The sequence below is a fragment of the Dioscorea cayenensis genome, chromosome 19 (assembly GCF_009730915.1).
Source record: "Dioscorea cayenensis subsp. rotundata cultivar TDr96_F1 chromosome 19, TDr96_F1_v2_PseudoChromosome.rev07_lg8_w22 25.fasta, whole genome shotgun sequence".
NCBI lineage: Eukaryota > Viridiplantae > Streptophyta > Magnoliopsida > Dioscoreales > Dioscoreaceae > Dioscorea > Dioscorea cayenensis.
Window position 1 is genome coordinate 703,838 of NC_052489.1, and position 10,857 is coordinate 714,694.

The window sequence follows — 10,857 nt, forward strand, 5'->3', positions numbered from 1 at the left end:
TATATATAATTTTTTTCAAGAAGATTGCAAAATATATATATATATATGTGTGTGTGTGTGTGTTTGATAGCCGGTATATATGTCTCTCCCTTTTAGTTGGCAATGCATACGATTCAAATAGGTTAAATTGTTAGTTGGATTTAACTAAATCCAATTATGATTCATCGTGAACATAAGTAATTAAATAGTAATTCAGCTATTAATAAATAATAATAGATTATCAAACAAGTTTACTTGATTCCAAACACAACAACCCCTAACTGCACACAAAGATTACCTCAACAAAGAAAAGTCTGTGTAAGGATGATTATGAGCAAAGAAAATCTTAACACAATATCTTATTTACTAGTTTGTGATGTGATAGGTAAATCAGTTAAATAATTCCTCCTTCACAATGTTCTTCGGAATTATTGATCAACTCTCATCAAAAGTCCCCTTTTTTTTTTTTCTTTTTGGTGTTGTACACATACTGCCCTAGCTATATCAATATCATAGATTAGACAGTGTCACAAATTCCACATCTAAGCTCAAAAACTAAATCTATAGCATTAATTACTACATGTTTTTTAATAAAATATAAACAAATTATGTCAGGATTGTGCATAAATATTCAGTTAATATCTTAACATATATGTGTCCTCTTTTTACATGAGTTAAATTTAAATCAGTCTATCCGATAAAGACAAAAATACTCTATTCACAATCACCGTGAAAATAGATTAAGAAGTGATTGGCTTAACTAGTAAGTGTATATAAATTTTAAAACTTATATCTTTTATAGTCGACACACACATATATAAACACTCTTTACATAAGTTAGATTTAGATCTGTTTTTTCGGCAAAGACAGAAATATTCTATACAAGACTCTGGGACTGGGAATAAATTAAGTGGTGATTGATTTAATTAATATATAATTAAAAACAATTTATTGTGCATTGGTGAGACATTTCACCTCTAAACCCTCTCAATAACATTTATTCAAAAGTCATAATTTTAAAAAGAATATATAATTACAAACAATTTATTGTGGGTTCCCAAAAATTCCTCTCAAGTGTGAACTTGTATTGAAACAAGAAGACGAACAGACAACTTCACTGAGAGGAGGTAAGATAACCGCGGATGGTGAGCAGAACGCGCCGACCGCGGGTTGAGAGACTTACTAGTTATTAATAAAAAAAAAAGATAGAATCCGTGTGGAGTTAGAAAACGACAAAAGAAAGGGGGTATGGGCATGATGGCACACAGGAGACATCCAACCACACATCACACACCCAACTCCCATGTCTCCGCCGTCGAATCCCCCCCATTTTATTATATATATTATAATTCATTACTTATTAATTAATTAATTAGTCATAATTAATTCCATTTAATTATTCCAATGCGTTAATGTTTTCCCATCATGCACGCCGCTAACGCCTTGACCCTCTTAAAACGGCAACTTTAATTTTTTTTTTTTAAATGAATGAATATTTAGATGAGTGTAAATATGGCGTTTGTCAGGGGTATATATGCAAATAAAATAAAGGAGGATTGAGGGACGCGTGGCTTAAAATGGGACGTTGGATTACTTATCATCTGTTTTGGATGGACCCCACATACACAAGGGAGTACGGAGATCCATCTTTTAACTACGTTGGAGCGGGCGCACGTGCATCTCTTGTTAGGGCCCACCGAAGCACAGCAGCCGTCTGATCGATGGTCCTTTGACTCTTTCCTTCCAATCAGCTTCTTTTGTGGTCCTAACCAGAATGTGGTCCGCTGCACCTCCGGAACTTTTTTTTTTTTCTTCTTATTATTACTTGTTAGTTAATAGTTATACACTCAAATAAAATTAACAATTCCCCCCAAAAAAAAAAAAAATAACATACACTCTATTTTTATAATAAAATTGATAGTCGACAAAAAGAAACGATGATAACATTTTTTAGAGAATACTCTCGCCATTTAACTCTGGAGAGCATAACATCTTAATCACAACCATAGATTTTTTTATCTTTCGACCAACCCGGCTTTTTAGGTCAATCGTCACTGCGCCTTTTGCAGTAGGCGTTCAATTCGAAGAAGATCCGAGATCGAATTCTATATCCATCCAAAGCGAGGCGCGTGGCCAAGATTGAAAGACTGCTTCCCCATACGCTGCATCGCCCTCGACTTACTCCTTAAAACGCTGCAGTGCTTATCATCTATTTGTAAAAATCATTTGACTAGCCCAGGATTTCAACACGCTATTTTCTCCTATAAATATTCATATTTAAATAATTATTTACATATTTGTGATAAACAATACATAAAATTTTATTGTGTGTGTGTGCGAGAGATAGTATGTAATTTGATAGATTTAAAAGGATTAAAATGTAAGAAATATCTCACGGGCGGACTCGAATCGCAGAGAGAGAGAGAGAGAGCATGAGATAGAGAGCGGGCGCTGTGGGTATCCCCGCCATCCCAATAAATGCGCTGAGCCGCATGCATGCGACCATGTTTTCAATTTTACAACTACACCCTTATAACTTTTCAATATTTACTGAAAAACCCCGCTTTCACCCAACTTTGTAACTGTGCTCTTGTCGGGCGGAACCAAGACCGTGCCTTTCGCTATAAATACCACCACCCCCAAACCCAACTCTCTCTAACCCATTTCGTCGAACACCTCCATGGCCGTCGAGACGCTGCGACTTAGGAAGGATGGTATCGCCGCCGGCGACAACGACTCACCGCCAGCGCAGCCGCCGGCGCCACAAGGCAAGGAGACGCACTTCCGTGGTGTTCGTAAGCGTCCATGGGGCCGTTTCGCTGCCGAGATCCGTGATCCGTGGAAAAAAACCCGCAAATGGCTCGGCACCTTCGACACCGCCGAGGAAGCCGCCCGCGCCTATGATGAAGCCGCTCGCAACCTTCGTGGCCCTAAGGCTAAGACCAACTTCGGTTACTCGCCGGACTCTGACCCTTCTTCCACCTCGACCTCTTCCTGGGCGATCCCTCCGTGGAGATCCGCCGCCTATGGTCGCGATCTCTTCCTTGGTCCTCCCGGCGGCGGTGGAAACGACTACCCTGCCTTCCGATTCGACGCCGACGAAAAGAAGATCGCCGATGAGAAGCTGAAGAAGCGACCCTTGTCCTTCGATCTCAACCTCCCTGCTCCTCTCTTCTGAACCAACATCGTCTTCTTCCTTTTTTTTTTGTTTTTTTTTTCAGTTAAGCCCTTCGTTTTCTTCTATTTTACAGATCTCTTCGTTTGCATCTCGGGCTTTTTTTTTTGTACAGCTTAATGAATTTCGCATTTTCAGCGGGTTTTTTTATATATAAATCATTAAATTATTATATTAGAAATTTTCCATTACTGGATCTCTGTGTATGGTGGCCGACAGCTTCACCTTCTCCGATGGACAATTCTGCCATTGAAATCATATTACAATTACCAAATGTGATACTCCTTTTCCCAAGGGCAATTCCGTCATTAGAAAGTCCCCACCTCCATAGCTGTTGCAGGGGTATTTTGGTAATTTTGTGGGCGGCAGTCTGAATAGACGAAACTGCCATCAGATTTTCCCCAGATGTCGTGTGACAAGAGGATAACTTGGGTAATTAACAAGTTTATATGATCTCCGATTCTCCGTCAAGTGCTGCTTTTTGCAAATATAAATATATATATATATATTGATAAAATAAGCGGCCGCCCCGGAGCGCCGTATACGGTCGCGGGGAGCGAGGGGCGGGTGGGGTCCACAAATGCCGGGTTGGTGGACACGTGGCTGGTGCCGGCTCCGAAGCGTGCGAGGCCCCGACCAGGACATGCGGCGCCCACCAGCCGCTCGTTTGCCCAGGCACACACGCATGCCTTTGACCACACTCACACGTTTGGTTATCTCGCTTAACGGGCACGGTTGACCCTACCCGACCCGATAAAGACTCTATTCGGGTTTCGGGTTAAAAAGAAATACCCTGCCCGTTTAGCGATGGCTTCTGGCTTTTTGAGATCTTATGCAGCACGTGATTGACGCCAAAAAGATAAAGAAAGATAAAGTAAAACGACAGAATTACTCGCCGGTGGGTTTCCGACAGTGAGGCTACGATTATGGGCCGTTGATTTGGGGATTGATGGTGAGGATTGAGTGGCAGGCGGCGTCATTGATTGGAACTCGCACGTGCTATGTGGGCCTCGGTGAATGAACGGGGACCACGGAATCACGTGCAGGCGTGCTCTCTCTCTTTCTCTCTAACACATCTAATCGCCGAAGTGGGGCCCAGTTTGTCGTCCATGAGAGGTCATCGTTGGTGGGCCATGTACATCATCTGCGGTTCATGTAATGCTGGCTTTTTGCATCGCCTGAGTTGATACGGTGACCACTCACGTCGTGAAACGTGTCTCTACCGTACGAGTAGGGGTCCGGACTGCGCTTTTATTGGATCTCATGGAATTCCAGCCAACCTCAAGAGTGTTCAGGAGCTTGTGTTGTTTATTTATTATTATTATTATTTAATTTTTTTTGTATAATATATATATATATATTTTAATGTTAAAAAGTAATCTATACATAAGATTGATTTTTATTAAAGATTATAAAGTATACATAATGGTTAACCAACTTTTTGTTCGTCTACTATTGGTACTGTGTCTGTATTTTTAGATACTTTAAAATTGAACCCCGAAGTCTATGCATAGTGAGAGTTCGTGTATTTGTTTAAATTTGCTTCACACTTACGAACATTTTTTTTATTTTTATTAAATGGTTGGCGCTTGGTAATTGTCACTTGTCACCTATTTATTAAAAATAAAAATTAATGATTTGATATATGAATGAATGTGGTCTTCTCCGTTATTGTGTACTTGTTCAAACACATGGTATAAGATAGAAGATATGTTAGGTATGCGAAGTATCCAAATCTTGAAACTTTGACTTTCATAAGCTAAAATGATTGACGAAGTGGAAAGCTTGGTATATGAACTAAAAAGATCAAAGGTAAACATTTATTTTCAATTTGAAATAGTCATATTAATTAATAACTAAAATCAAGTACATGAACTTACCCTGCTTCAATATTTGTCAAACAAATATTCCCCCTCTACATGACATGACAAAAAAAAAAAACACGTTTTATATAAAGTCGTTCTTATTTCTAACATAAACAGCTAATCCCTTGTTATTAAACTAAAAATAAAGTCCTAATTCCATGCATGGTTTGTTTGCGCTATAATAGCACATGCTATGACTTACAAAGTAGTAATAATGGTGAGAAAGGGGTTACTTTTCTGGTTCCTATTCTTCGTTCCACTGGGTAAAAATAAAAGCAAAAAACCAAATGACCAAAAACTTTAAATCCAAAGCTAAGACTTGGGTCCGCTCTGCAGCAGCAGCAGCAGCAGCAGCAGCAGGTGCTCAGTAGCAGTGGCAGTAGAGCAGTAGAGCAGTAGAGAGCAGTAGCAGTGTGGACTGGGGTAGTGGTTGATCAGTGCTGTTGCTGGGGGAATCAGGTTTAGTAGTAGTAGTAGTGGCCCACGCCGTGATGCCTGCGGGTTCGGTTGCGTGCGTGCAGACCGCGCCACAGCACAGCACGTGGGCCGCCATCGCTTACGACCACTGCGCGTTGTGCCTCGTGAAGGAGCGCGTTGTGACAGGACATGCACCGCGGGCGCGCGCGCGGGGTTGGGCGCACACACGGGGCCCATATTAACTCGGACCACTCAAACACATTCACGCTTGTTATGAGGAGTCATCGCACACGCATGGCCGTACTTGAGCTCAGGATATCTGAGTGTCACCGTGGCAGACATGTGGATGGTGTTTATGTTAACGTGGTTGGGTTGGATGGTCATCAGTCACATGGACACGTTTAGATGGGTTGGTTGTTGGGACTTTGCAGGCACACTTGGACTGGGACAGGGACTGGGACTGGGACGGATGGGTGGTGGGTCATTTGGCGTTGGTTTCGATAACTTGCCTTTTTGACTCGCATTGAAAAACTCTCTCATTAGCCGGCATCAGGCATCTATCTACCTTGCATAGCCCCTGCCCGCCATTTCAGGAGCAGATCACCTGCTTTCTCCCTAACAGGAAACATAGGAGAGACTGTCCAATCATAAGACGCCACGTTGATGCATGCTTATCTATCTTTCTATACATTATTTTTCTAGTACGGGAAACAGTGCATTATTTATTGATTTGATTTGATTTGATTGGGTTGTTGTAAAATTTCGTAGCAGTCAATTTTCTTATGCTATGTTAATATAAAATGTTTTACGTTATGCTTGGAAAAGATAAATTTGAATCACCAGATTCACAACCCATATAACACTGATAGCATAAATGTGTTGAATTATTTAGATATATATATATATATATATGGGTAAATATCATCTCGGACGTTTGAGCACATTAACTTTAATTGCGCTATAGTGAGACGAAATTTTGATTTAGGGATAGGTTGATTAGTTTAATTTGGGTTTAGTTTTGGTTTAGATTAAAACACTGTAAATCCCATTTTTTACTGTGCTTATAAATAGTGCACAGAGAACGGTTGAGATTGTTTCAGTTACTGTACTGAGATTAATTGTGTGGTTTAGATTAAAACACTGTATATCCCACTTTTTAATGTGCTTATAAATAGTGCACAGAGATACTGTTAACTTAATAGTGCTGAACCGTTCGATTAAAATCAAACGGTTGATACGAACGTTCGTATATTTCAAATCTAGGAACGTTCGCAAATGATGCAACCGTTATATATATATATATAGCTCAACTCTTCAGATGAGTGGAACAAGAGAGAGGGAGACATACTGATTAAATGGAAAGCTAGGCTTTTGTTTCTTTCATTCCATGCAGTGGGAGTTATTTTGTACCTTGTTTTGTTTTTCTGTTTTGTTCTGTATTTTTTTCTCTATTTTTTTTTAAAAATAGTAGACATTTTGTTATAATTAGTTTTTTAATTAATGTGGTTTATTTTTATATATATATATATATATGCCCTAACATATGGTTTGTTCATATTTTGTTTTAAAAAAATATATCTATAAAATTCAGGTTTTTTTAATCAATTTTTTTATTTCTAACTAAAAATAATCAAACAAATATATGAAAGATTAATAATGAAGATGAAGATTAGGAGAAAGTTTAATCATGAATATAAAAGTTAAAACAAGAATAATATAAAATGTTATATATCACTATCACAAATAGATGAAAAGAAAACAATGTATATATATATCTATGTATTATAGATACCAATTATAAGTAAATAAATAACTAAATAACTAAAAGAAATGGTCTCCTGTCTCTTTCAAATACTATAAAATCAATGAAAACTAATACCTAAATGAACAAAGATGTTCATGCAACTAGAAAAAACCACACCAAAAGATTCATGAATCTGAATTAAATGTCAGTGAAATGACAATACTACCCCTTGTCTATCTCATTATCAATTAAGAATGTGTATCATGAGGCATTTTATAAACTATGACTCAATGTATGATATATATAAGTCACTAAGTCCTAATCAAGAACAAGAGCATGAGTTAAACGTGCTTTTATTTATTAATCAATAATTAAATATACACGTGTTATCATAAAAATCAATTGGCTATCACCATTAATTAAAGTCTAAGACTTATAAAGAGCATCTTCACCATAGACTAGACTTGTTAATTTAGATGGTGAGTGTGAAAGTGAAAGTAAACCGGTTCAAACCTCTATATACAAAGCGACAAAACATCAAGACTTGACCGGCGGCTCAATTAATAAATGCTTTTTTCTAGAAACTCACAAGTTACAAGGACATTAGAGAGATTCCGGATTATTGTTTATGTTACCAATATTTGTGACTTTCTATTTAATATCTCATCCTAATCCTAATCTTAATCTTAATTTTAAATATATATATATATATTTTTTATAACACTGACAAATTATCACACACATCTCGAATTATCAACTATGTTTTAAACCATAATAAAAAACATCACCCTTCAACATAGAAGTTAATTGTATTGTCATTCATCTTTTACGTTAATGGTGAATAAATAATAATTTAGTTTGTAGTTACTCAAATTATTTAATAAAATAATTTTAAGAGTTAAATCATAAGTATTTTGATATTAATTTCATGTGAACTCCTAAATTTGGACAAAACCAAAGATACTTTATTATAGAATTTATGCGTTAATATTTCTATTATTATTAAAATAAATCAAATTGTATAAAAAAACGTGAGTATATAATATGAGTATTAAATCATATTAGAAAATTAAAAATAATTTTTTTATTATGAAAAATATATTATTTAATGTGTAAATCAACAGATAGTGCAAGAGTTTTTTTAATTTTTATGTGTAAACAAGAAATTATATTCAATTTATTTTTTTTAATGAGTATGTTAGATATTTAAAAATCTAATATATTCCTAGAAAAAAGATATTACACATAAGCCCTTATATATATTTTTCACATGTAATAATTAAGACTTATAAAGAATGAGCAAGGCCAAAAGTGAAAGGTTCAAAACCCTTCTAACTCAAAAATTGATGGTCAATGAGACTTAACATTTATCACAAAAAAAAAAAAACGTTGAGTATTAAAAAATTTGAAAACTTTTAGCAAGTATATATGATAAATTTTCAAAGAGATTCTAGAGACGGGTAATATACATGACAAGAATCCTCTTTGTTTTATATGATAAATATTTTTTTTTAAAAATATGAACAAATCATGATTTCAAACATTTAATCTATGATGTGGAAGGGACCAAAAGCTTAAAGACACAAAAACAGTTCAAAAAATTGGCAGCACCAAAAATTAGAGATAGACAATAAGGGTTCTAAAAACATTTAATCTATTAAACTTTAAAAAATGTGGACTTCTTTCAGTGTTCATCTCACGTTTATCTAAGTATTCTGTAGAAGGGTTCTGTTTTTGTTAATCTATTTTCTTGATTGGATTTCATTTTTGTTGTTTGAAATTCTTTGATTAATGTTGTTTTTTTTTTTGAAGGATTAAGCTTGTCTAGATTGATCTCCTTGGATAGCACTTGGATGTCATGCCACTAATTATTAGGGGACAAAAAACATTAAAGGGCAAAACGAGAACATAAAAGTAGGACCAAAGGTAGCTTAGTTGTAACTCCACCGATTTCTTTATATAAATAGATCTATAGATATTAATGACATTGATCTAGGTGTGTATTTTTAATTATTCTAGAGTTGCAACGGAAGAGAATTTACTATTATGGGTTTGTGTTTTTTATATATTTTTTGGGTGCATGTAGCAGGTCATTATTATTTCATGTATTAGTTTATCTCAAATGATAGATCTATAGAGATTGTTAAGTCATCGTAATTTATGCACTATTCTACCCACATCTCCTTTTAATAACCCCTTGTGAGATGACGTATATTTTTTAGTTTTTTTTTTTCCTAATGAGGCATTCATGTTTATCAATTTTTTTTCTAATAATTTTTTAGTAATTTTTGGAATTAAAAACAAAAAAAAATATAAATACAATATTACTAGCCTAAGTCATGTGTTGGACCTATCTTAGTGGTAGGTGAGGCATACCCGTACACGAGTTTAAAGTGGGGTTTATCACTCCCGCACACACAATACTTGGGATAAAATGGGCTCATGCTGTGTCGGTCCACTTGACACCACTTCATATTCCAAAATTTATTCATTTTATGAGTTTAGTGCTTTTAATAGAGATTTTACAACAAATTTTTTTAATGTGATTGTCTAATATTAGTTTAAAAAATTGCTGCCTTCCTTCCTTTTCTTTTCCAATAAAAATTAAGTATAAAAGGATATGTACTTACTGATATTTTTCTAGACGAAATTAATAATAATTGTGTACATGTCATCCATCATGTCATGCATCATCGCAATATCAACTTAAAAATTTTAAAGTAAAAATAAAATCAAAAGAACCATGTAAAATGTGAATGATGACATGACAAAGTGATTGTTGGGTTGATGAATAAATATACACTATAAGTACAATAACAAAGAGATTTTATCTAATGTTAAATCATCTTTTAATTTATTAATATTACATTAAATATTAATTTAAATAAAATAAAGATATAAATGTGTTAGAAATAATAATTTCACACTTGTGTTTATCTCTGATATATGATTTATTTATATTTTTTTTTTTAAAAATATATAGTAAAGTAGCAATTTTTATACTATAATTGTGGAATGTGATGATTGTTCACTTTATCTAAACTTAGGTAATTATTTTTTAAAACATCAAATTAAACAAAACCTTTAATTAATTCAAGAGATCATGATTAAGAGTGATTGCGGTTTCTACAAATAAAAAACATGATTTTAGGCTGCCACTGCCACGTAGTTATGACTTGTCCATTGGTAGAGTGCTTTCTAGAACTGAGACAAGATTTGATTGGTTTGGTCACTTTGGTGGATCTTAATGCATGGGACAAACCTCGCTTTGATGTTATTGCTATTTGTTCAGATGTCATCATCTTCTTTCTTGTAGACAGACTTGTAGTGGAGATAAGAAATCATAATACCATGATTTTTTATTTTTTTATTTTAAAAAGTAAATCTTTTTTAAATGTTTCACTTGTTACTTAAACTTAACAAATATAAAAATATAATAAAATATATTAATACTTTTGTATTTGTATGCTTTGGTGCAGGAGCTAATCCAAAAGAGATTTAGAAACTCTAGTTTTTAATAATAATAATAATAATAATAATAATAATAATAATAATAATAATAATAATAATAATAATAAGCTTTTGGCGTTGCCATTATTTATGGTGATTTGAAATTTTAAATAAATAACTCAACACATATTTGAACTTCAAAACAAGTTTAATAACAATTATCTCTT

General features: G+C 34.5%; 1 protein-coding gene across 1 annotated transcript; it reads left to right on the forward strand.

The window, feature by feature from the left end:
- The first annotated feature begins 2,586 nt into the window (after nucleotides 1-2,586).
- On the forward strand, nucleotides 2,587-3,306 carry LOC120283745 (ethylene-responsive transcription factor 3-like). The gene has a single exon (XM_039290473.1). The coding sequence runs from the start codon at nucleotides 2,660-2,662 to the stop codon at nucleotides 3,155-3,157; it is 498 nt and encodes a 165-aa protein (XP_039146407.1). The 5' UTR covers nucleotides 2,587-2,659; the 3' UTR covers nucleotides 3,158-3,306.
- Nucleotides 3,307-10,857: the final 7,551 nt, after the last annotated feature.

Bases quoted from the DNA above. Each gene is read 5' to 3' on its own strand.
- LOC120283745 (XM_039290473.1), top strand. From the start codon at position 2,660: ATGGCCGTCGAGACGCTGCGACTTAGGAAGGATGGTATCGCCGCCGGC.